The sequence below is a fragment of the Sorex fumeus genome, unplaced genomic scaffold (assembly GCF_029834395.1).
Source record: "Sorex fumeus unplaced genomic scaffold, SorFum_2.1 ptg000044l, whole genome shotgun sequence".
Classification (NCBI taxonomy): Eukaryota; Metazoa; Chordata; class Mammalia; order Eulipotyphla; family Soricidae; genus Sorex; species Sorex fumeus.
In genome coordinates, this window is record NW_026606101.1 from 39,979,629 (window position 1) to 40,006,912 (window position 27,284).

Consider the following 27,284-nt stretch of genomic DNA (forward strand, 5'->3'; position numbering starts at 1 on the left):
TCACCAGTGAGTTTCTCCCCTGTCACAAGTCAAGTTGTTCTCATTCACTCGTAATCTGGGAGGACAATGACAAATCTCCTCTTGGGCGGGAGCTCTCAGTCACGCCAGTGAGGCTTCCACTGCACAACAGGCTCCAGAATGTGCACTGCTTTACAGACCAGAACAAATGTAAGGTTCTGAAATGTCGGGAATCAGCACCAGTGTCTGGGTACCTCGCACTCTGACAGGGCTTGAAAGTCTCTCTGCCGCCTGAGCTATTCTGCCTGCTGCTGCCAGGCGGCTAGGACTGGTGACACTGGTCATGGTACACACCTAATAGGCTGACCTCCTTTCCCAACTAATTGCATTACATCGCCAGCTGGCCCCAGAAGGAGTCGTCTGTTTGATTGAAGAATTCCTGCTCCTCAGTGGCCGGCTGCTACTTTTACTAAGTAACAGTCAGCCTGACATCCCCATTGTTCAGCTGACAGTGTGCCCATCCTAAAATCTAAGTTTTATTTGTAAATTAACCAAGAAACTTCCTGCCAGAACAGTGCTGCCTGGAGACTGATAATGTGGGCCTTTCATCCCTTTTCACTCATACTGTATCACTGCCAATTTGTTTTTTATGAGGCTGGCCAGCCTGAGGCTATAAAAGCCTTGTAAGACATAAGTGCAATTATAGTCCTGGAGTCAAATGAATTGGACAAATCCAATAGCACAGCTCTGTCCCCACTCTGCAACCCCCTACAGCAGTTAGATTAGCTGTGAAAAATCTAATCTAGCTAGAGCTAACAAATTTCTGCAGTGAAGGATCAAGAGTTCAGTATGGGGTTGCAACCAGATTGCAGAATTGAAAAAGTGCCCCCATGACAAGGGCAGCAGAGAGCATGAATCACTTTAGAATTTCGTAGCTCATTTTTAAGCTGTTAGGGACAATTTAGTTAGAATAAGACAAGGAACTGTGGGCTGCTGTTACTGTGACTGATTTTCAGTCCAGCTGTGAGACATCCTGATAAAGAGAGTTTGTCACTAATGATGCTAAGTCTTGGAGCTGGCAAAAGGTAGCAGCTGAATTTCCATTATTACAGTAGGGAATCCTTAAAGCAGACAATGTCTTGCAACATTAGAACCTGCCATTTTGTCAAGGAAAAACTAGCTTTCTTATGAAAAAAATTCTATTTTATTTATGAAATACTTGTAAAAATGTTTTGTAAATTAATCTTTGAACAAAATTTCTTCCAGTTTAAAGAAAAGCACAAAATACCCACATTTTCAGAGTTGCTGCAATTTACAAGGTACTGTGAATAAGAAGGATGCATAAACCCCACCTGGCCCAAAATCTATTTATCAAGGGCAGCGATCCTTTTACTAATAGCAAAGAAGCCAGAGCAGCAATCCAAACTCAAGGTAGTTCCTCCATGACTGAGGGATCAAACTCACAGTCCCTGGGGAGCCGTGCACATGTGCAGGCCAGGGAGTAAAAGCTGGACATTCCCTGCACATGTGGGGTGCAGGGTCCCTGTGAGCGTTCTCGTGATTGTGCTGTGACCCTACTGCGGAGGTCTCACGAGAAGATCAAGAATGTGACCCAGATATCTGTGGCTACCTTTGTGAGAAAGTCTAAGTGCAGAGAAGAGGCAGGTGATGGCTACTGGGAGGCCCACCAGCGATTATCAGTCACTTGGCTAATGAGCAGGAGAAAAAGGAACCACCTGGACCAATGGGAACTGAAAAGGGCTGATGGCGAGGAACAACATACGCCAAGCGATGGCGCAGCATTATATACAGGCTTCACCACAACTGGAGACATAGGCTGTGTTATTTATTTAAAATCTTAATAGATGGGGAAATTGAGACACAAGGTGGTGAACAGCTCGACACATATTTGAGTCCTGTTGTCCCTATCTTTGAACTGGCCACTAAAGCCGCACGTCCGGGGCCCTCCACAGCCAGCACCTGCGAGAGCTGTTCTCCAACCCAGCCAGGTCCTGCCTTCTGTTCCTTTCAAACTTGTGGAGAGATAGTGGATGGGAAGTGGTATTTCTATCTGGCCATATGTTAGAATCATTCTTAGCTGGAAACCCAGAAGTGGGTCAGATATCAAGGCTTCCTTCTCAAACAAAAATCCCTCTTGCACAATGGTACTATGCACTTTTAACAGGGGGTCACCTGAGGTGGACATCCTACAGGTGTGAAAGTACAGGGCTTTGTCCACTAGGACACAGGTCAGGTAAGGAGATCACTTTGAAGCCTGGAGAAGATTGGCAGGGTGCCTACGTTGAAGGGGAGCATGAGGAAAGAGCCCAAGGTGGAAGCCTCGGCAACAATGCACTCTACATGTCATTCTGAGAGATTCACAAGACATATATGACAGACATCGCCCACATGTCTGAGATATACCTATACTCAGAGTCTATCATTATATTGCCACTACACATAAAGACATCTGCCAGGCTGGAAGGAAGACCAAAAACCTTATTTTGGTAAAGGAAGAGAATCAAGAAACAGCAACATTTAAGTTCTTCTTCCTAAATCCTAACCTCAGAACTTAAGATTCATATGATGGTATATGTGTGTTTGTGTGTGTGTGTGTGTGTGTGTGTGTGTATGTGTAGGTGTGTGTGTTTACAAGTTTGTGTTAAGCTGAATACTTTATAATAACTAGAATTTTAATTTGAGAATGATACTGCAACTGCACCTAGAAAAAAAAAAGTCTTGGTACATGTAATTTCACAGTTTTCATGCAGTTTTAGGAAAGTCTTCCTTTACAAACAGGGCAGCTTGCAACCATGCCAACAGCCTAACTCCATGGCTTCACTAAGAATCTCTGTAGACTCACTACAGTCCTACAGACTCTGGAGTTTCTGGACAGCATGACCTGGCCACATAGGAAGATGTGCAGCAGCTCCAAATTCCACAGTACTAAAATTCCAGTAGGAACACGCAAAATTACAAGGGAAAGTAACATATAAGTCAACTAAACTCAACAAACAAAATAACAATGCAGTGAAAAACAGCTTAGGAAATCCTCAGACAAAGGCTTAACAACCTCATGGTGAGAGAGAACAATCTTCAAACATTTTCTTCTACTTAAATTCTTGGTTGATAATTTCTTTAGCCATTTGGTTGTAACAAGTAATAAAAAACAAATTACTGTGTGCCTACTAAGAGAGCAGGCTTGGGAGATGGGTGGGAAAATGGGGACAGTGGTGAAGGGAAGGCAACTCGGATTGTGGGACTGACAACGAATATCAAAGCCCATAACAACTGCATTACGAACAACTTTATAAACCATGGTGTCTACAGAAAGAGAAAGAAATGCCCAGAGTAGTCCAGAACGGCACGTAAGAAGAGCTTACCTTCTTAGTGAGGGAATCGTCTGAGTCTGATGGCATACGGGTGGAAACGTGGAAGATAACCTCCACGGTGGAGGTAGCGTAGTAAGGGGCGGTCTGCCCCGTGCTGCCGTTGCGGTGAAGCCCACCCATGAACCCACAGTGGGTGGAGAGATCCACCTGAAACAGTCAGAGAAGAAAACGTAAGAATGAAATATGAGCTAACGCACTAAGCAGAAGGCAATCTGAAATCATTTCATATGTTTATTTCTATTAAAAAAACATTGAAACTGAAAGTGATTCATAATCCAACCAATTTGAGCAAACACTATCTAAAATTTGGTACAGATTTCCCCAACTTTTTCCTCCTATACATGTGTAAAGGTATGTACATATATGCATATTTATGCATACACATACATGTTTACATAAATGTCTACACATATATATGTCTACACACATATATGTCTACACACATATATGTCTGCACATATGTATACACATTTATGTATATACACACATATATGTCTACATGTGCCTGCATATGTGTCCATGTGTATACCCTACTCATAGATTTATGGGATGGTCTGTTTTCTCAAATAGTGATGATGTGTTAAAACCAGAAAGCACATTTAAAGGGGAGATTCAATAAGATGCTGGTTTTAAGAGAAACAAACTGCCTTTCAAAAAGGTTGTTCCAGGGGCTGGAGCAATAGCACAGTAGGTAGGGCGTTTGCCTTGTATGTGGCCAACCTAGGTTTGATTCCCAGCATCCCATATGGTCCCTGAGCACTGCCAGGAGGAATTCCTGAGTGCAGAGCCAGGAGTAACCCCTGTTCATCGCCAGGTGTGACCCAAAAATCAAAAAAAAAAAAGTTGTTTCAATTTACTCTACTGCCAAAGTCTATAGGTCTCAAGTTGTTTTCAAATTAAGGCATGGACGTTCACTTCTAATTCATTTTGGCGGGGGTGCAGGTGAGACAGATTTGGGCCATACCTAGCAGTATGCAGGGCTTATTCCTGGTTCTGCACTCAGGAATCACTTCTGGTGGGACTCAGGCAATCGTACGTGGTGCTAGAGCTGATACAGGGTAGGCTGCCTCCACAGCAAACACCTTCCACCTGTTCTATCCCTTTGCTTTTTCAAATGTTCACTTCTTAGCCCCTAGATCAGTCTTTCTTTAAACTACTATCTCTTTCAATAAAACATCAGTTCTAATTGAAATGGAAAATAAATGAATGTCTTATCAATAATCTATTGATAGTAATCTTCTGAATACTCTCAATAGATTATTAATGTCCTACTTTGCATTGAAAACTCTAGATAAGAGAATATTTTTTTCTGGTGGTAGAACTGAGGTTAGAGGAATCAGATAAGTGTTACTAAAAGGTGGAAAGGTTCTAATGTACAGTGGTGGATAAATATAGGTACTCTGAAGGTGGGACTAGTAACATACATTTAAAGAAATGTGAATCAATCAACTATGCATCTACCTTAGTAAACAGGTTGATGGCTAAACCATGACAGCTACTATATGCTATTTTATTTCTAAATTTTTACTTCCTACACACTTAATTTTTTCTCTCACCATGCCATTGATTTCTTCTCCAATATCTATTCTGTAACCAACACCATAGATTCTCTACCTATATTTGTCTTTTCAGGATAGGTGAAAACTGTCTAATCAATAAAAATTAGTAGATAAAATGCTAAGGGAAAACAAAACGTCATTATTACAGTACTATATAAAAGCAACTAGTAGACCAACTTTGATGCATTCTTCAATTCTAGCTCTATCTGTGCTATATGTGAAAGAACATGTAAAAATTACATAATAAAAGTCTAGTTCAATATATTAATAAATTGTGTTTGTCAATTAACACCCACTGAAAGAAAAGAATTACCTCCCATCCAAGTCCCGCAACGAAGTCTTCATATGCTTGGCTTCCTCTTTCATTGGAGAGGATTGAACATTTGTCTTCTTGACCTTCGGCAATGTAAAACACTGCAATCTTGTGTGTTTCACGACTATAAATATTTCAGATCGAAAGGAGTCAGAATTCCATAATTTCAAGTTTATGTACCGTTATCACCAGTATAATCCATACAATTAAAGTTTAATAACATTTATGGAGAGTCCAGTTACTGTTGTTAGTAGTTTAAACAGTTCTAATTCTTTAAACTTTCTATACATGACTTCATTTACTCCTATTCAACCACTCCAAAGAGAAAAATATATAATCATCACCTCCATGGTTGGTTGGAGTTTGAAAGGGAGAAGAAAATGTTAAACAAAAGAAGACATGAAAAGCATAATATCCTACACAGCAAATAGGAGATGGGGTGGAGCAGGACGTCGTTCCCAATAGCACTCCTGGGCATGGAAGCATGCTAGAATGTTAGAGCATACTATTTGGCAAGTTTTCTCCACTTTCAATTGAAAGCACACCAAATTGATATTAATTGTGAAAAGAGCAACTTGATACCTCCTTTTTTAAAGTTACATTTTGAGTTAAGGATATTGATTGGAACTATATGAAATTTCAAGATTTGAGCCAGAGAGATAAGGTGCTTCCCTTGCATATGTAGTTTGATTCCCAGCTTCCCATATGGTCCCCTGAGCTCCCACCCCGAGGAGTAATTCCTGAGCACAGAGCCAGAAATAAGTTCTGAGTACCAACAGGTGTGGTCCAAAACACCCACTCTATGAAAAAAAAATGCTAAGAATTTATGAGAAACAGAAATGACTTATTTTTTCTTTCTTCTAAGCAAAAGGCATTTAGGTATTTTCTTAGTAGAGGGGATATATTATCTGTGCTTTCACTAATCTGAAGCAGTCCGCTAGGTGAGTAGCTGTCCAAGAAACTTCTTTGGTCAAGTAAAACCTTATCCATTTTCTCCATGATATATTTTCTATACTTTGCCATTAAAAATAAAAAAAAAAGTGATATAGGTAGGCACTTTGAGGAAATAAGTAGCATCTATTTGTTTGTTTTGGGGCCATACTAACTAACACTATAGGGCTGCTCCTGGCTCAGTATTCCTCCTGATAGAGCTCAGGGTATCCTGGGTGGAGGTGGAGCCCAGCTATCTTGGTGCACAGCATCAAGCCTCTGAGCCTGACTGTGAGCTGCTGTGGGAGGCAGATGGGCTGCTAGTGTTGACGCTTCACAGGAGCTCAGAGTGGATCTGTCTGGTCCTAACCTAGTCCTGGGACTACCCCAGTGACCAATGTGGGCTGGGTAAAAAGTGGAAGCACTCTTATCTCCAGACTATCTTTTTATTTCCTCCCCAAGTCTTCGAAGTCAACCCTTGGCAAGGAGTCATGTGACCTGGGACATTTGCAAGTCACATAGGAACCCACTTTTTTTTTTTTTTTGTGCGAGCCAGTTCTCTCACCTGCAACACAATCCAAGGAGAGTGCTCTCATAACTTGGCTTATTAGGCTGTAGTGGGGGCTGGGGGGAGGGGGCAAAAATATACACCGATGGACAGAATAATGAGGATAGAACTCCGTTTGTCATTAGCATTCACTGCCAGTGGGGAAGCATTTAAGTTTTTCTTCCTCTCTGCGATCTTTGGAAGGAAGCTTTTTAAAACTTGAAGAACCTTTTTAACTTGGGGAAGGGAGTTTATGCCACACCTCATGGTGTTTGGTGGCTATTTCAGTTCTGTGTTCTGAAGCCACTCAGGCAGAGCTCAGGGACTATAAGCAGAGATAGGAACCAAATGGGCCAGCATGAATCCCTGTACCATCTCTCAGCCTAGATTTTTTTTAAAAAAGTGTTGAAATTTTTAATTTTATACATTTTATTTTTTCCCTCCCTTCCCTCTGCTGTTATTACTTTTGCTCTTGAATTTATATATTTACCATATACCTTACATGAAATGAGACAAAATATTTAAAAGGATTTATTTTTTTCCAAAGTAGTTTTTTCTTTGTTTTTGGACTATACCCTTTGGTCCTGGGGACAAGTCCTTGCTGTGTGGTGATGACATGAAAGTATGTGCTTTCAAGGACAGAAGACATAAGGGCCAGAAAGACTGCCCCATAGTTGGAAAGCTGCTTCATGAGCAGGGTGGAGAAGGCAGCTGGGATAGAGAAGGGATCACTAAGTCCATGATGGTTGGAGGGATCATTCGGGATGGGAGATGTCTGCTGAAAGCAGATAAAGGACCAAACGAGATAACCTCTCAGTATCTTTATTGCAAACCATAATGCCCAAAAGTAGAGAGAGAGAGAATGGAGGAAATTGTCTGCCATGGAGGCAGGGGGAGGGTGAGAAATGGGGGTATACTGGGGCCATTGGTGGTGGGGAATGTGCACTGGTGGAGGGATGGATGTTTGATCATTGTGTGATTGTAACTCAAACATGAAAGCTTGTAACTGTATCTCACAGTAATTCAAAACAACAACAACAACAACATACACTAGGGCACACTAAGTCATTATCTTTTGGTTCTTTTTCATCTTTTAAACTGCCAAAGTTTCCTTGGATTATCTGTCTGGTCACACTGTGGTGCTGGGAGGCTCCTGTGGTGCTCAGGTGGTGCTGGAGATGTACTGAGGACTAATGTCTGTGTTCCTATACACTTTAATTTTTGATGTTTTTCAAGGAAAAAAAATTTTTTTGAGTTCTTGGGTGACATGCAGCAGTGCTCAGGGCTCTTCTGACTGTGGTCAGAGGCCACTCCTGAGTACTCAGAGGACCACCTGTGGTACTCAGAATCAGCTGGTGCAATGCCAGGGCCTGACCCACTGACCTAGCTCTCTATCTCCTCCCTGAATTGTTTGGGTTTATTTTTGTTCTATCTAGTTTATTTCTTTGTTATCTCTCTATATGGGCTGGAGCGATAGCACAGTGGGTAGGGCGTTCGCCTTACAAGCGGCCAACATGGCCGACCCGAGTTCGATTCCTCCGCCCCTCTCGGAGAGCCTGGCAAGCTACCGAGAGTATTCGATAAGCCAGACACAGTAACAACAAAGTCTCCAATGGAGACGTTACTGGGCCCGCTCGAGCAAATCTACGATCAATGGGAGGGCCTAGTTTATTTCTTTGTTATCTCTCTATATGTAATATAATGAAAGAACATTGTCTTTCCATCAAAAAATACAACATAACATTTACCATCACATGCCTTTGTGCACGAATGCTTTCATCCCTGTGCTTCTGTAACAAAGTGAATGAAGGTTCATGTAACAATCTCATGTCATTTGGCAGGATCTCACCTTATCCTATCAAATCCTCGTAAGGCACGTAGATAGCTTCCATTTATGAAGACATTTTCCATTATGTTGGAAATGTCTTTTAAGTAAATTAATCGAAATGAATCCCAATCGTTTCCCACTTTTTGTTCTGTTTTTGTCTTGGGGCCACACCCAGCTGTGCTCAGGGGTCACTCCTGCTCAGACCCAGGGGACCGTAAGTGATGCTGGGGTTGCCATGGGTGGAGCAGCTGCCCTACCCATTGCACTATTCCTCCAGCCCCCAGTTTCCACTTCGAAGGCTTTCAAAGTGCACTGTCCTGTTGCTCTGGTGAGGGTGAACAACCCGAAGGACAGCTGTGGTGAGAGTACATTTTCCCAGTCGTTCTTAGGAGGGAACAGAGAGGAGGAGAGTGGGTTTGGTCATGGAATGATGTACTAGTAAAAACCCTGTGCTCTCAGATTGTAAGAAGTTTGCTCTCATTTTGTACAGAGCCTCCAAATTGTGACAACTTGTTCTTCCTGAGTGACAGCAGGGGATACTGGCTGTCTAGACTTGGATTAGTTTATTCCGAGTGTTAGAATAACTAGGAGGCTTGTATGATAACAGAAGTGCTAAACTGACACCTGAAAGACTAGTTTTTCAACTAAAGGAGGAAAAATAACAGCTATTCATTTTTTCCCCCATAGCATTCTGGCTGTATTTAAAAGTGCTCAGTATTCAATTTTTCCTCTTTTCTAAATACTTCATATACAGAAAACCGATTTCTGGTTTATCCGAAGGTCTTTTTTTTTTTTTCAAATTCCCCTTAAAGTACAAGCTTTTTACATTGTAACTGCTCACAGGTCCTTGAGTCCTCATTAACACAACAGAAGAACACAGGCGAGCTAAGCCCCAGTGACTGCCTGACTGATGTAGGTGTGAGAAAAGGTGACCTTTAGCTGTAAACATTCATCAAATTTCACATCCTCCAAAATGTTAGCACCACTGAGAGCCTGCTAGGATGCAGGGCTGTGCCTGGCCTTATTAGAGTCAGGGTTTTGAAATGATAATTAGCGCTATCAATAGCACTCCATATCCGTAAGCAGCACAATGAATGAATGAAAATCAGATAATTCAGAAACACAGGTACATAAAATCAACAATTTCCCGTTCCTCATTAGGATGCATTTTCTTTTTTATTAGGCATAGCTGTTTCCTTAGGCTGTCATATTAAAAAGTTAAACAAAGAAGAAACATGATTTTACACTCACCTTACTATTTAGAAGCAAGAGGCGTTCATATTTTCAAAGTGGGGCTCGTTATAATTTGTATGTGGCCTCACCATATAATTTACATCCTTGCTATCTCCACAGTTTAGCAAGATTTGCTGCTAAAATCACAGATAGCCTCCACTTTTCCTAGCACATGGTAAGGAGGAACTGTCTTGACAGAAGGGAGATAAACTGATATCCCACATAAATAAAAATGTCCTAATTAAAAGCTTATGGACAAAGTATGTTTTTAAGACTAACAGCAAATACACGGGACAATCAACATTTCTCACTGTTGAAAAGTTTCAGGCAATTCCCCCTCCAAAAATTATAAGAAAATATACTCTAAAATAAAGTAAGTTGATACTTCTTATATATCAATAATACACACAATCTAGGAGTTGAGATTTTCAGTGACGCTTAATCAAGGGGAAGATAATTCGGCAATCAGCTCTCCAAAAGCCATATTTTATGGCAACAGCACCCCAGGGAGCTAATTCAATTGTACCTCATGCAACTAAAGAGCATTAATACTCAACAAATTGGCCACAATTACAAAATACCAATGTTTTCACTTAATATGATGATGTAAAGAATAATTCAGCATATACTTGAAAAGATGAATTAGGAACCCAGGTGACTGCTTGTTTAATATTGGAGGGAGAGGGGGACAAAGGGGGAGTGGCTGATTCCTTCAGCAGCAGTCTCGCAGATATCGCAGAAAGCTTGGTTTCTGTTCCTCCAGAGAAAAAGAGTGAACACCAGTAAAGCAAACATGATGAAGGGCACTGTGAGGAACTATGGTTCCAGGTTTTTCCACGCTAATGAGATACCTAATGATATTCCTAAGGGGAATAAAAGAGGAACAAAGCACTATTTTTAAATGAGTTTTTTAAAAATAGCTAGATTAAGGAAGGAATTAATTCTTTTAAGACTTGTAAGCACTTGTTATAGATCAAGTACTATGCTTGCTCCTGACTGATCTATTTGTGGGAAGTAGACACTTCTCCATATCAAAACCTGGTTGACCTTTACATTGCATGTAAGAGTGTATGGAAAAGGGGTGAATCTGAGGCTTGATTGATTAGCTTAGGAGAGTAATGCCTATTATCTGAAAATAATTACAACACACTGGTTTTAAACTTGCAACACCATAGTGCGGAAACTGAAGAATGCCAGTGCATCAGTGCACTTGAGACAGATTTGCTTACTTTAAATATATCCATTCCCTGTGCCTGTATCTGGCAAGGAAACACAAGCAGAGGGACACAGGGACAAAGATCTAATACCACTTTCACATACCACTGGCGTGAGTCCAGATTTTTCAGTTCTCTCAGTAACTTTGAATTTTTCTTCAACAGGTGGAAATTTTTCCTATAAAGAAAAAAAATCATATTACTACAGTTCACATTCCCATTAATTTACACACCCACCTGTTTACCTTTCCTGGTCCAACTTGTTCACCAAAGACTTGTGATGGGCGCGTACAGAAAGAACCTATTCCCCATGAGAGGCGCAAAGGATCGAGATTCCACCCACACCAGTTCCACCCAGTGACACCCAATGATTGTTCTGTCACTGCCAACTCTGCTGTGAATCTCTTTGCCTCAACTGTGTCCTTAAAAATACCACCTTGCCAATCGAGTTTCCAACCCATCTCTACACTTCCTCCTGGATTTCACTTCACTTCTTGAATCCCTGCACCACACTGGCTTGCGTCAGAGCTGTGGCGTCAATCTTCCTCACAGTAAGTGAGGCTGCAGCCTGGTCAGCTACACAGGCCAGTCATGTCTTCTGTGAAGGCATGAGCAATAATGCTTAGAGCAGTCATTACGCACACAGAAATACACAGAAAATGTTTGAGATCCCTTAAAATACGATGTTTGGGATCCTACCTGCGTCTATAATGCACAATCAGGTTCATTTCTAACTAAGTCAGCAGCAGAAAATAAGCCGCACATTTCGAATTACCGATAAATAAATAAATAAATGAATAAATTCTTTCCCAGTGTCGACTTCCCCAACTCCAAGCTGATAAAAAGCACAATCAATCACACGCAGAAAACAATCAGATAATTGGAGGCTGGAGTCGACTGTTACCTTCTGTCCCAAGAATTCATCCCCAAGTCGTCGAGCAACAACCTGCAGAAATAAAAGGGTCCCCGGGGCTCCACGGGAGAGGGCTGCTCCTGGCCCCTCAGGCTCTGCGCTGACGCCGAGTTGCACCTCTCCACGTACTCGTCTTCCTGGGCATTCTGGCGCAAAAGGACCTCGACGATTTCCCTCTCCTGCTCGCGGTTCATGCCGCAGGGGGGCGGGGAAGGCTCGTTCAGATTCCGCTGCGACGACAGGAGGCATTCAGGACTCGAGAGGCCGATGTTTTCAAGCAATTTGTCCAGGGCATCGTCTCCCTCCTCCGTCTGAGCAAAGTCCTTCTGCGGCCCAAACGCGGGAGGGCGGTGCCACCCAGAAATGAGGAACGACGGCTTGCGGCCGTCGGCGGCCAGGCGCCCCTCCAGAGGCCCGTAGAGGACCTTCCCGTCCCAAGAGTACTTCCCCGAGATGTCCCTCACGATCACCCGCACGTCCGAGAGCGCCCCGCCCGGGGGCCCTTCGGCGGGCGTCTGCAGATAGGAGATGAGGGTGCTGTCGTTGAGCACGAACAGCTGCAGGTTCGGGCTGCGGAACACCTCCGAGGAGAGCTCCGCGGCCTCCGCGTGTGCGTTGTCGTGGTTCTCACTGACCAGGCTGTGGAGCACCGCGGGGCCCCCACGGAGCGGGAAGTGCCCGAGGTGGTTCACCAGGTGGGCCATCACCATCCTGGCCGTCAGGGGGATGAGCTCCAGGCTCCTTCTCTTCCGCTCTGGAAGAACAGCCAAGAAACACTCAGAGGCAGAGCAGTGGACAGACACTCTCAGTTTGGGGCCACCCCCCCCCCCCCCCGTGGTGCTAAGGGTTTACTCCTGGCTCTGTGCTCAGGGACCACTCTCGGTGGGCGCAGGGGACGACAAAGGGTGCCCGGGATCTAAGTACGCTCGCTACACAACTGCTATGCAGCCTCACACAAGCAGATCTCTATCTGTACCCAGGTTTTATTTTGTAGTTGTTGGTATTCTCCTTTATTTTCTAATTTAAAATGAATTCCACTTGAATTTTAAGAACCATTTAAAAGATCTGTAGAAGAGGAAGAGAGAGTATGGGGGGAAGGAGGTGGGCTGCCTGCCTTTCACGTGGCCAATCCATTCTATCCCTGGCACTGCATCTGGCCTCTGGATCCCCACCGGGAGTGCTCCCTGAGCTCAGAGCCCAGAGAAAGCCCAGAGTACTGCCATGCTTGGGCTCAAAACAAACAACTACTACTGCTACCACATCTATAGATACAGCAATAACTCGAGGAAGATTCCTTGTCCCCCAAGAAGGGGTCCTCAAGAGATTAAAAATCTAACTCTGCAGAATGGCACTGTGAGAGCAGTGCTGGCGGGGTGTGGTGTTGAAAGGCTACTCTGTTCTCTCCGGACTGCACAGAGAAAAAAAGAAATCAAATCTGTGACTACTTAAATATATCTGAAGCAATCGGATGCAAAAATTATTCTAACAATCTATGTTTTCTTGTTAGGGCATTTAAAATATTTAGGAGAACCTTGTATATGTATAATTCATGAACAGATAGAAGGCTTTAAATAAATTTGTGGTTGATGAATAAGTGTTCAAGAGCAACTGATAGGTAACATTTTAAGGCTTCAAATGAATAGAAAGATTTTGACAGTAGCAAGTCAAAGTCGATCTTGTAAAATGTTATAAGGAAGAAGCAGATAAATCCACAACACATAAAGCCCACACTGAAATGACTAAACTTGAGAGGAGTTACGGAAATTTTAATCTGAAAAACTGTAAAATAATTGTGCACTAATCTAAAACCAGTTGTGAATATTAAACCTAATTTTAACCAAATAAAGTCAATAGATTTTTAAATAATCTAATAATTTAAATTTAGACCGAAAGTTTAGGAAAGATCTGATTTCTAAATTTTCAGCATAAATATATATATTTTTGTATTTTTCTAGTTATTGGTTTTGGGACCTGGAGTGCTGAGGGTTGACACCTGACTCTGTGCTCATACCTGGTGTGGCACAGGGGACCAGATGTGGTGCCAGGAATAAAACATACTCAACTGCATATAAGATAGCACTATCTCTCTGGCCTAAATTTTTGTATTTAATAAACAACTATTAATATTTTTTCCTGCTAACCATTCCCCCATTGATATTACAAAGCCAATCAACTCACTTATAAAATCATATTTATAAAACCAAGTTAAGGTCTATAAATTCTAGATAAGAGTAATGAATCCTAGAACATGAATTCTGTGCAATGGCTAAAAAGAATAACACTGTTCTAACTTAGTTTTTCTTAATTTTGTTGTTTTGATAAATAAGAAATCAACTGTATACAATAAGACAAAATAAAATTCTATTTTTAAAAATCTCACTTTCAACCACAGATCCCGGAAGGGAAAAAAAAAAAAAAACAGGTTCCAAAAAGAGCCGAGATTACCAGCAAATCCCAAATGGGGTAGGTACCGCATCCCGCCTCCCCCAGATGGAACCCCAGTGACCAGAAGCCTCTACAAGCACAGCTCGAGTATGCGGGAACTAGGACTTTCTCTCAAATCTGCCGGGACTACACCTCCCAGGTAAACGCTGATTCTGGAAGTCACGCCCACAGCCCGCCCCCCAGCGCCATCTTTACAACATACAGCCAAAGAGAAGGACCACATGGAGGGCGGGAACCACAGATCCCAGAGGGAAAAAAAAAAACAGGTTCCAAAAAGAGCAGAGATCTCCGGGAAGTCCCAGATGGGGTAGGTACCGCATCCCGCCTCCCCCAGATGGAACCCCGGTGACCAGAAGCCTCTACAAGCACAGCTCGAGTATGCGGGAACTAGGAATTTTTCTCAAAACCACGCGGCCACTTATGCAGCCGCGCGACATCTCTCTATATACAAAGTGATCAATGGGAAATAAACCACCCAACCTTTCTCCCTGAAAATCAGAGTTAAGTTTGGAGCACAGCCACAGCCCCAGAAACACAAGGACTTAATGCAGAACCCAGCAGCTTGGAGCAGAAAAGTGAATGGACTATGCCTTAATCCAGGCCATCAAGTCTGCCGGAGGGGAAAGGGTGTTGCTCCCTTCCGCCCTTCTCCCTCTGGAAAGCAAGATGGCGGCCATATGGGAGCCTTGTGGACAGCAGGTATGAGCCGGGGGTGTGGGGGCAACGAAAACCTCATGGGAAGGGGGGTGTTCCGGTCCGTCCTTCACGCCCTACCGAGGTCACCAGTTGCCCCCCACGGGCGGCTCTCCAGCACAGGCACGGCCCCAGAAGCACAGGGACTTAATGCAGAACCCGGCAGCTTAGAGCAGAAAAGTGAAAGGACTATGCGTTAATCCAGGCCATCATGTCTGTCTGGAGGGGAAAGGGTGTTGCCCCATTCGCCCTCTCTTCTCTGGAAAGAAAGATGGCGGCCGCATGGGAGCCTTGTGGACAGCAGGTATGAGCCGGGGGTGTGGGGGTGACTAAAACCTCATGGGAAGGGGGGCGTTTCGGTCCGTCCTTCACGCCCTACCGAGGTCACCAGTTGCCCCCCACGAGCAGCTCTCCAGCACGGCCACAGCCCCAGAAGCACAAGGACTTAATGCAGAACCCAGCAGCTTGGAGCAGAAAAGTGAAAGGACTATGCGTTAATCCAGGCCATCATGTCTGCCCGGAGGGGAAAGGGTGTTGCTCCCTTCTGCCCTCCTCCCTCTGGAAAGAAAGATGGTGGCCACATGGGAGCCTTGTGGACAGCAGGTATGAGCCGGGGGTGTGGGGGCGATGAAAACCTCATGGGAAGGGGGGTGTTCCGGTCCGTCCTTCACGCCCTACCAAGGTCACCAGTTGCTCCCCGCGAGCGGCTCTCCAGCACAGCCACGGCTCCAGAAGCACAAGGACTTAATGCAGAACCCGGCAGCTTGGAGCAGAAAAGTGAACGGACTATGTGTTAATCCAGGCCATCAAGTCTGCCGGAGGGGAAAGGGTGTTGCCCCATTCGCCCTCTCCTCTCTGGAAAGAAAGATGGCGGCCGCATGGGAGCCTTGTGGACAGCAGGTATGAGCCGGGGGTGTGGGGGCGACTAAAACCTCATGGGAAGGGGGGCGCTCCGGTCCGCCCTTCACGCCCTACCGAGGCCACCAGTTGCCCCCCACGAGCGGCTCTCCAGCACAGCCACGACTCCAGAGCACAGAAACCAATTTCTTAACTATCTGACTTTCAGTAGAAATACTTCCAGGGTCAATAGGTAAAATAGCAGAAATCCAAAACCAACATTTAATTCTTGAACCCAGCTGTAGAAAGCAAATCACTTCACAATGCTTTTTCAGCATGTCTGATTTGGTGGGGGGTAAACTCTAAATAATAGTGGTGAATCTTTTATTGAAACAGTGAATCTCATCAAAGCAGATAGAGTGTTAACTAGAATTCATTTGCCTCACAGGGACTGGGAGGGGTGGGGGGTTGGGTTTTATTGGGGTTCTTCATGGTAAAAAATAAGTATTGGTAAAGGGAAATGTGTTTGATATTTGCATAACTGAGATCTAAACCTGAAAGCTTTGTAACCTTTCCCACAGTGATTCAATAAATAAATAAAAAAAAATAAAATAAAAATCTCACTTTTCAGAAGTAAAGGACATCATCTACATTTTTCTCAAAATTAACTCTTCTTCTGGCCATTGTGGAGGTATGATTTCCCAAAGCTGAGAATTCCAAATACCTCAACTAATTTCCTTGAAATTAGAGCTATGAATGCCTTCTCTATTGGGTCCATACTATTTTTTTCTGCAATTATAGATGCTTCTTACCTCATGGTACCTCATGGTGTTTCACTAATAAAAATTAAAAAGAAAAATACTGTTTATGAGAAATACTTTCCAAGCAGGAATAGCTTGTCAACTAATGACTATGTCATTGTATTGAAAACATAAAAGAAAAAACAAAACCCAAAAACCTCTTGAATATGAGAATATTTTAACGGAAAATGCCTAAGTTAATATCGCTGGGGGTGGGGATGCGGCCCAGGGGTCTGGAGTGAGCACATGAGACCTGCACCAGACTCTCAGACAGGGCGAGAGGAAAGGAGAAAAGACAATCATTTTCCTTTTCACTCTTCACTCAAAACAGCAAGAACCGCGCTCGGTGAGAGACTATGCATATCGACATGTTTCCAAGTTTCCTTGCTTTTTATTCATTTCCGCAAGAGGGTATTGACGTGGGAGCACCCCCACTGGTGCTCAGGGAGCACTCCCACAGTGCCTGCAGAGCGCCTGGTCAGCCCCAAGCAGGGCAAACGCCTCACCACCTATGCTATTTCCCCATTTTGCTTTTTAAAAATTTAGTCAACCATTAATCAATTTTAAAACTTCTTTCCCACAGAAGTTTATATAATTATTTTTAATTTCATGTAAGCTTGAGTATGATCCTGAGCTTCTAGAGAACAAATATTCAAGTCAAAAACGGAAAGGAACGAGGTACCAAAATTTAAATGTGCACTTTTAGGGTTACCTTTTTTTTTTTTTAAGTAAACTAATTTTCGATATGCCAGACACAGTAACAACAAAGTCTCCAATGGAGACGTTACTGGACCCGCTCGAGCAAATCGATGAACAACGGGAGGGCCAATATGTACAAACTAAACTAATGATCTTCTGCTATTTTTAAGTGAAAAATTACTGTGAATGGTGAACTAATTTTTGGGACAGCAAGGTGGGATAAATATAAATTAATGACTTCAGGAAGAGTTAACTCACTTTTCTTGCATGATACTGATAGGAAAGCATTCACATGCATTTCACCAGCAATACAACTCACAATGTGAGTCTTTGGTCCATTTTATGATAAAATATGAGATGATTGAAATTTCATATTTTAGGACTATTGAATCGTAAATTTAAATGTTACCTAAATAATTCTGTCTTGGACCCTTGGGGAAATTCCCGTCACCTGAGTTCACTGTCTTATGACGAAGTTAAAAAAAAGGACTGGGTGATTCAGAGGCCTGTCCTCTGACTATTCTCTGTCTGACAACTTTATCCTCATAGTTTCCTTCTTCTCAGAGTGAAATCTACCCCAGAATGCCATTTTATAAGCATGATTTGGAATCTTATTACTCTTACGCACTGATGCCTGCTTTCTTCTTTCTTTGCTCACCAAAGACACACAAGAGAATTTGCCGCAGGTTCTAAGTGCTCATCCCCAACTACCTGCTCAGACTATACGTCTAAAGATAACCCAGCACCAAAAGAGTTGAAGGAAAAGAAAATGATCCATTTCAGTCTCACACTCCCAGGGCTCCTGCAGGTGACTGGCATGGCTGATGTTACGGACTTAGAATGTTTTTCTTCATTAAATTCCTAGAAATTCCTCAAATTCCTGAATGCTGCTTTTCTGGTGACGCTCTCTGATCCTCTGTAAGGATGTTTATAACCTCAAGTTTCCATTCATGGGTTGCTGTTTTCTCTTGCAAAGTTCGTAAAATTTTCGTAGATGATCTAACTTTACACATCTACTTATTTTTTTATTCAGAAAGTTAATTTTATTTTACTATTTTATTATTGTTATTTCCCCCCTTTTTATTGATTCACCATGAGATAGGTACAAAGCTTTCATGTTTGTGCTTAGGTCATACAATCATCAAACACCCATCCCTTCACCAGTGCACATTTTTCACCATCCAATTCCCCCTTCCCCCCCACTCCAACCCTCCCCCTGCCTGTGTGGCAATTTTCCCCATACTCTCTCTCTACTTTGGTTTCATTTAATATTTTGACACCAGTCCCTCCATCACTCAAACCTGCTGAAAAGGCAATGCTAGATGATTTGTTTTGTATTGCTTGTTATGGATAAAATATAATGTCCAGGTAATTCCGTGTCATTCTCTTCCAGAAGCTTTAGTTTACAGTCTCTGGGTCTTGGCTGTTGATGAGATTACATGGCGCCGGGCAGTTTGTGGGTGTGGCAGCCAAGTTACTGGAAAACTGGGGACCTGAGGGGAGGATGTCCGGTTTTGATCTAAGTGGACTTGGAGATCTCAGGTAATGGCCCTAACTGTGTCTTTTGATCTCTTGAGATTTATGGGTCTCTGAAATAAAGCCAATAAATGAGCTTATATAGCTGAGTCGGAGTTGGTTTGTGGGTGTGGCTCCCACATACCCAACTTTAGGCCACTTAATTTTTTGGTAAGCTTGGTCCCAAGTTGTTGGGGTCTGGCTAAAGCCACAGCAGCAATTTTGGGATATCTGGAAGTCTGAAGGTATCATCAGGCTGCTGATGCACTTGCCCTGCAAGGTCATGTTGACCTGCTGGTGGCACCATACCCCCCACATCCACCTTTTAAAAAACTTTTTTATTTTTGTTTTTGGGCTATACCCAGTAGAGCTCAGGGTTTTACTCCTGGCTCTGGACACAGGAATTACTCCCAGTGGGCTTTGGGGACCATATGAGATGCCAGGGATTGAATGCGGGTTAGCTGCATGCAAGGAAAGTGCCTTACTGGCTATACTTATCATTCTGGCTCAGAATCTAAGTTTCTTTGACACAAATGGTAACATTTTTGCATAACTATAGTACAATATCACAATCAGAAATCTGACATTGATAAAGGTAAAAGGTAAAGGCCCTCCCGTTGATCGTCGATTTGCTCGAGCGGGCCCAGTAACGTCTCCATTGGAGACTTTGTTGTTACTGTGTCTGGCATAGCGAATACTCTCGGTAGCTTGCCGGGCTCTCCGAGAGGGGCGGAGGACTCGAACTCGGGTCGGCCATGTTGGCCGCTTGTAAGGCGAACGCCCTACCCGCTGTGCTATCGCTCCATCCCTGACACTGATAATTCATCAATATTCAGAGTTTACTAGTTTATATATACTTTTATGAATTATATATATGTGTCCGTGGTTTTTCTGCAGTCTTATCATACCCACATTTGAGTTCACATTCTAAGGGCTTAACCAGAGAAGGGTTCTTATCATTTGTCAGTAGAAAGGTGGTTGAGGATAACATATTGCAGAGATTCTAAGTCCTAATACTCACATACCCCCCAAATAGGCCTTTTAAAATCAGCAGTGCAATCCTAATATTATTGACATTAAATTTCCATCTCTCTACTTTTGCTTTACAGAAGTAATACTGTCTGTATTCATTCTTTCTCCCATTAGATATAAATCTCTTTGGAGAGAAACAGGTATCACGGGTCCAAGAAATATAGGTCCTCAATAAAACAAAATTAAACTAAAATTGAAAAAATAGGGGAAGAAAAGAAAGAGGTAAATATGAAGAAAATGAAAAGCAGAGTTTACTATCACAGAGGATTGCAGAAATCAGGATATCAAAAACCAAACATGGGCAAATGATTAAAGTCTTCCTTTCTCTGCCGCAAAAATGAACATTCAGAAAACTCTCACCCTCTTCAACAGTAAGCAGGTTGCCCAGTTCTGCTGATGAATGATGCTGGACTGGCTCAGAATTCTTCACATTTGCCAGTGGCAGGAAGGGGTCATAATCAGTGGACGACAGGTCAGCCAGGGTAAGTGTGTAGTGGCTCTGTTGGGTATATGTGCTTGAGCCACAAACACAGCAGTGCAGAACCTGTAAAAAATCAGAAGTAAATGTGTGTTACAGAAGCCACCAACCTCTTAACCCCTGACAATCTGTCAAACCACAACAGCACTTAGGAAGCAGCAGCATTCCAGCTTCTTAATACTTTGAAACACCAGATCCTATCTGATCTAAAATACTTTCTTACTCTTAAGAGTTGACTTTGTTCTTTACACTAATGACAGTGATGTAGTCTTTAAGGCAAAAGCAGAGTAAACATAAAGTGTTTGTGTTATACCATTCTACGTAGCAAGTGCTGCCCAAGTGCTCCAGAGGCAACATGAATGAAAGGAACTAAATTAGATACAGGCTAGCTGTAGGATGAGCCACAGGCTGGAATGCCAGCCCCACAGCAGAGGCAGAGTGAAGGCAGTAGGCAGAGGCCCTCAGCACACTTCATAACCACACATGAATGTGAATTAGTTTAGCTCTTACCCCATTAATTGACAGGGCTAACCTAATATTATTTTCTAAAGTATGTTTAATGAAAGTAAATCTAATGCCAATTTTTAAAGTAGCCTTATTTTCATAAGATTAGTGTCCTAAGAGCTCACTGGGGGTTTACAAATTTCAATTAACTGAAGCTCTATTTATTGTCATCTATGCTCTCATATACATACAGAACTTGTAAACTCATAGCATCTTGAGCAGGATAGAAAGATGTATACATTTATTTCTAATTGCAATATATTTAAATTTTTATCATGAATAAAAATGATTTGTAAAAGTCAAAGTGATACTTCAGAAATAAAGGAAACACCTTTGATAAAATATACTTCTACAATGCAAATTCCCTTTCATTTGTCTAGCTTTGACTGCTCATGTGACAAGAGGCCATGTGGTCAGGCTGGAGGTCTCTCAATTCAGTGTCTTCTATTTTGGGGACCGAAGGAGGACTTAGAGGTGTGTAACCTTTGTGCCTGGCTAGAAACTACAAAGAACAGTAGTCAGCTGTAAACAGTAATTAAATATGTCTGTTTTCTAACTGTAAAGAAAAAAGCTACCTAGAAAAATTCTTATTACAGCGTTTTTAATAAACAGATTGAGCTTCTGTCATTGAGGAAAATCACTTGACAGTTATAAACATAGGAAATACAAATGAAAACTTAATTTATGTCACTGCATAATTACTGAACACAGCACAGTGCTCCTGTTGTTCATCGATTTGCTCTAGTGGGCCCAGTAACGTCTCCATCGTGAGACTCGTTACTGTGTTTGGCATATTGAATACGTCACGGGTAGCTTGCCAGGCTTTGCCATGCGGGCTCGATACTCTCGGTAGCTTGCCAGGCTCTCCGAGAGGGGCAGAGGAATCGAACCCAGCTCAGCTGGGCCGGCTGTGCGCAAGGCAAACGCCCTACCGCTGTGCTATCACTCCAGCCCTTACTGAACACATGGATGATAAAATAAATAGCCAATAATTAAGGTTTCCATGGGAGAGACCATTGCATTTGATATAAAAAATATATCAGACATCAGAAAGGGATTAAAACAAATGTCATAATCAATCATTATAGGGACTAACATTTGAATATTTTATTTTATTCATTACTGATGTAAAATATTTACTCAAAATTAGTTATTTTATGCAGTATTTTCCCCCACAACGGACCTGTGGTAACTCTGTCTTTTAAATCTGTAAATAATATTATAAAAATAATCTTCCAATCTTTTAAATTCCACAAAAATTTATATTTTACAATGCAGTCTAAATATCAAGTGTGCAGGATAAACTATGAATATTCTAAAACGGTATGACTTGCAGCAGTTGTCCTGTAGGCAGGGCAGCCATGTGCACAGCTGACCTGGGTTTGCTCTCATGCACCACATCTGGTCTCTGGAGTCCACTGAGAATAATACCTGAACACTGCCACGGGTAGCCCCTCAAAACAAGACCTCCCCTCACTCAAGTGAGAAGATGAATTTCTTTGATTTGATTCATTTTCTTTGATTTCTCTTTCAAAAATAGGGACCTCCACAACAGATGTGGGGGCCTAGGCGTCCTTCCTCAGGTATTTAGTACTCATATCGGTCCCACCCAGTCAAACAGGCCTGATGGCCCAGTGCTTGGGTCTGGCTGGTGATACTGGGGGCAGGTGGGGATTAGGCCATGTGGTGCAGGGGATGATGGCACTCAAGTTTGGAACTCTGTGCATCTGAGCCAGAAACTCCTTTTGACTATGTCCTTAGTCCTCTAAATGTATTTCTTAAGATCTTTTAGAGTAAAGAGATTACTGGGGATATAATTTTTCTTCCTTTGACTGGGGCCATATCCATGGTATCCAGTGCTTACTCCTGACTCTGAGCTCTGGAATCACTTGCGGTGGGATAGGGGGACCATATGGGGTGCTGGTGACTAAACCTTGGTCATCTGGGTGCAATGCAAGTGCCCTACTTGCTATACTACCTCTCCAGCCCCAACTTCTCCTTTGATAAATATATTCTGTCAAACTAAGGCTGTGGATATTCCAACACTATAAACAGATTGCTTAAAATTAAGTGGATGTAGACCATGTTACATAAAAAATTGGGAACTTTAATTAACTGTTGATTAAAGCCGACAACCATATTAAAAAAAAAAATCAGGGTTTTTTTGGTTGTTGTTCTAAGCCATAACTGGTGGTGCTCAGAGGTAAGTTCTGGCTCTGCACTCAAGAATTACCCCAGGTAGTCCTCAGAAGGACACATATGGGAAGCTGAGGACTGAATCCAAGTTAGTCATGGATGTGCAAGACAAGCACCCTACCCACTGTAATACCACTCTGCCTAATAAATTCAGTTTTAATTAGGTAACCATTACTCCCTGACAATTATATCTATTCTGTTATCATTCCTTCAGTTATTCTTTTCTTTAGGCTCTTTAATCCACCACAAAACCTTTTCAAAATTGAACAGATAAGTAAGAAATTGCATAAAACATCCTTTTATCATTCTTGAAAGCTTAAGTCTTAATAATAAGTCTCCACATTTATGTCTGAGACTCACCCTGTAGATATAATCCAGCAACGGGGCTCTGGACACATGTTGTTCCTCCAGGGCCGCTGTGGATACTGGGTGAAGCAGGGCATTCACCGGCAAAGCCATGCACCAGTCCAAAAGGCAGAGGAGCAAGGACACAATAAACTGGAAAAGCAAACATCTCAGCACCTCAGAATGCAGTCTTTCAAATTCTACTACACAGAATCACAAACAACAGAATTATCACTTCCTAACAATAATTCAATAGAGACACAAATAGAAGATGAATTAGACGGGGTCTTACAGAAGAACATGGCACCAATGCAGAAGCATACTACATAAGATATGCCTATGTATGATATTATTTATCACTTAGACTTATATTCTTGAAAATTCAAGAAAAATGTGCCAATGTGTAACCTACCTTTTTATCTGTTTCCACTGAAGAGTACTCTGCACTTGGTAAAAGAAAAGCAATTGTAGCCACTAGGATCTGTATAAAAGATAAATTTGCAATGAAACAGACAATAGTAATAGGTTAATATCCAAAATACATAAAGAACACAAAGGGAAAAACGGAACAATCTGAACAATGAACAGAATGTGACTAGATATTTTTCCAAAGAAGACCTAAAGATGTCACCATGTACATGAAAAGATGTTCAACAGTATTTAGCCAGACAAAATAACAAAATTGTGCTATTTGTGATAACATGTATGGAACCTGAGGGGACTATGTTAAAGCCATTTCACTTTAGTCAGTCAAAGAAAAACAAAAGCCATATGAACTCATCTATATGTATGTAGGGTCTTAAAACAAACAAAACCCCTAAAATATCAAAACCAAGTTGACAGACACAGAGAACAGACAACCAGTCACCGGGAGTGACTGTAACCTGGGTAAGGGTGTCAATATGTAAAATGGGTAAGGGTGTCAAAATGTAAAATGGGTAAGGGTGTCAAAATGCACAACTTCTAGGGGTATTATGTAAACATGACAACTGCAGGTAACAAAATAGATGGTACATCTTTGAAAGTTGCAACTAGAGTATATCTTTTTTCTCTATTTTATTTTAGGGTCACACCTGGCAATACTCAAGGATTACAATCAGGAATCATTCCTGATGGTGTTCAGGGATGCTGAGGTCAAATCTGGGTCAGCTATGTGCAAGGAAAGTGCCTTACCTGTGAACTATCTCTCTGGCCCCTAGAATGTGTCTTCAAAGTCAATGTAAGGTATAGAAAATGTTATATGTTAGATGATGGCTCAAATTTCACAAAATGTTCAAATATTTAACTAATATGTTATATAGATGAAACTATGTCTCAATTTTTAAAAAGGCCAGAGTTTTGGAATACATTTGAGGAAGAATCCCATAAGGCCTTCCTAGTAAACCTAGCGTTGTGCCACTTACTAAGGGAAGGTGATAAAATACAGAGTCAGTTTGGGATCTGCGCAATCCTGGAAAGTGGCAGAAAGCAATAGGACCATGCCCAGTTTGTACTCTAATCAATTGGGAGCAAAACTGGGGGCCTCAGAGAAGGGAAAAGTTATATTTTTAGTCATAAAATTTTCATGATCGGTCTCCATCGCAATGATGTAATATAGCATTATCATTCTTGATTCATTTGGTAGTGTAGGCCCGACAGGGCTTGGGTCCAGCTATGCTATGGGGCCATCAGGGCTGACCTGGAGATATCATGCAGTGCTGGGGACTGAACTCAATGTATCCAACACACAATAAAAAAGTCATTCTGAAAAATTATTACCACTAAGCCAAGAAGATGGCTCAAAGAGTGGGAATATATGCTCTGCTTGTGGGAGCCCTGGGCTGTATCCTTAGTACAAAGTGATTCCGTGAGCACAGAGCTAGGAGCAGTCACTGAGTATGGTCCCCAAAGCAATATATATATATATATATATATATATATATATAAAACTATAAATATGCTCTCATTTAATTTCCTTACAAAATAGCCCGAATCTGAGCCAGTGGGCCTGGTATAAGAGCACCCTTTCTGCAAAGGATTTCCTGTTTAGAATATAAATTATGTGAATGACCAAAAGCCCAACTTAATATTTTATAGAATTTCTTATATAACAAAACTCAATTTTATTCTAGGCCTCTTAAGGTGAAAAATAACTGGTTTTTTTATGTATTTTAAGAAAACAAAGTGATGTTACTAGTGAACTTTGTCCAGGGCTAAGAGAAAATAAATCAATAGAAAATAAATCAATAGCACTATAGACAAAGACAAATCAAATTTCTTTGCGGACTTACTACAGAATGTGTAAAGAACAGAATATGTGTTTAAAGTATAGCTATAAAAACTGGCAAGAAAGATTGTGCCTTACCCCCAGACATCTCTGTGGGTGAGGGCACCCACTCCTGTAAAAATAAACATCCCCAAATGTCACTAATTTACAGGATATTATCATTGTGATGATTTGTCCTTTTCTTTCTGTCCCTCTCTCCTACCAATCACACCACAGAATGTGTTATAGTATGAATCTCATTACTGGGTAATTGTGCTTGCAAAAAATGTGTTCTGAAGCTTCAGTCTGGGAGATTTTATGTCTCCCCTGCCAACCCTGTGAAGAAGGTATCACAGCCAGCTGCCTCCTCCTGTGGCAACAACCAAATAACTATGGATAAAGTCTGTCAACAAAAGGCCTCTTTGTTGTCTGCATTTCCAACTATCCAAGATTAAGACTGCCCTGGAATACTGGTAGCCTCTTTATTTTGGGGGGGGGGGCGTGGTCACACTCAGCGATGCTCAGGGGTTATAGGGGTTACTCCTAGCTCTGCACTCAGAAATTACTCCTGGCGACGCTTGGGGGACCATATAGGACGCCAGGGATCAAACTTAGGTGCCGCTACAAGGCAAAGGCCCTACCCGCTGTGCTATCACTCTGGCCCCACTGGTAGGCTTCTTTGCTTAGTGCCTGAGATCACAGAAGATCCAGTGTAATTTAACTTTAAAATGAATGTTTCATGGGGTTAAAGAGATGAGACAGGTGTTAAGGCTTTTTGCCTTGTAAATGTTTAACCCTAGTTCTATCCCTGGCACATTCTAGCGTCCCCCGAGCGACACCAAGAGTGATCCCGGGTCATAGATCCAGAAGTAATTTCTGAGCAATGCTGAATGTGGCCTAATCCCTCCCACCCACAAGAAGTAAATTAAAAAATAAAACAACGACTTATAGCAATTTAACAATTGATTTTCTAACAATGACTTGAATATCTGAATTTAAATACCAAATAAAATACAAAGGAAATTACTATGTTTTAGCATTACAAGAAAAAAGACTTACTTCTGCAATTTTCTGAGGCAGTGAGGTTTCAAATGTTTGAAGCTTTTCCCAGAAAGAAACCAGTAATTGAAGAACATCACAAGCTACCTGAGCCACAATTTTGTTAGGAAACTATAAAAGAAAACAAAATACACACTAAATAACCTAACATGATGATTCCAAAGAAAGAACAATTAATTCTTTTTAATAGGGATATATTGATTTGATTGGAATTCTTTTTAATAGGGATATACTGATTTGATTTGAATTAAATTGATGAAAATATGTCCCATTACTAGATAGTTTAAAACATGATCATTCACTCTTAACTGCCTTCTGTCTAGACTAACTGGATTAATCTACATAACATTCTTAGTAGCCATCGTTCAGTCATTTGGAAATAAATATTTCTAAAAGCCTATTCAGCCCACATAATTTTGATAGATCTTCATTAACATCTCTTCCCAGCAGATGGATCTTCATTTTACAGGTAGAAAATAGGTGGGATTGATCAAAGACTTTTTATTCTCTAGAAACAAATCCACATGTAAGAGAGATAATTCACAAGTT

At 41.8% G+C, this 27,284-nt stretch overlaps 1 protein-coding gene across 1 annotated transcript in view; it reads right to left on the minus strand.

Annotated features, from left to right (window-relative positions):
• Positions 1–27,284, minus strand: part of RALGAPA2 (Ral GTPase activating protein catalytic subunit alpha 2) — a 380,552-nt gene that overhangs the window by 112,800 nt on the left and 240,468 nt on the right. Inside the window, exons 29-36 of the mRNA XM_056121724.1 lie at positions 26,736–26,846; positions 23,844–23,912; positions 23,447–23,584; positions 20,269–20,452; positions 11,879–12,641; positions 11,081–11,152; positions 5,223–5,346; positions 3,342–3,497 (exon numbers count right to left, since the gene is read on the minus strand). Of these exons, the coding sequence (XP_055977699.1) occupies positions 3,342–3,497; positions 5,223–5,346; positions 11,081–11,152; positions 11,879–12,641; positions 20,269–20,452; positions 23,447–23,584; positions 23,844–23,912; positions 26,736–26,846 (1,617 nt within the window). The remainder of the gene's footprint in view (positions 1–3,341; positions 3,498–5,222; positions 5,347–11,080; positions 11,153–11,878; positions 12,642–20,268; positions 20,453–23,446; positions 23,585–23,843; positions 23,913–26,735; positions 26,847–27,284) is intronic.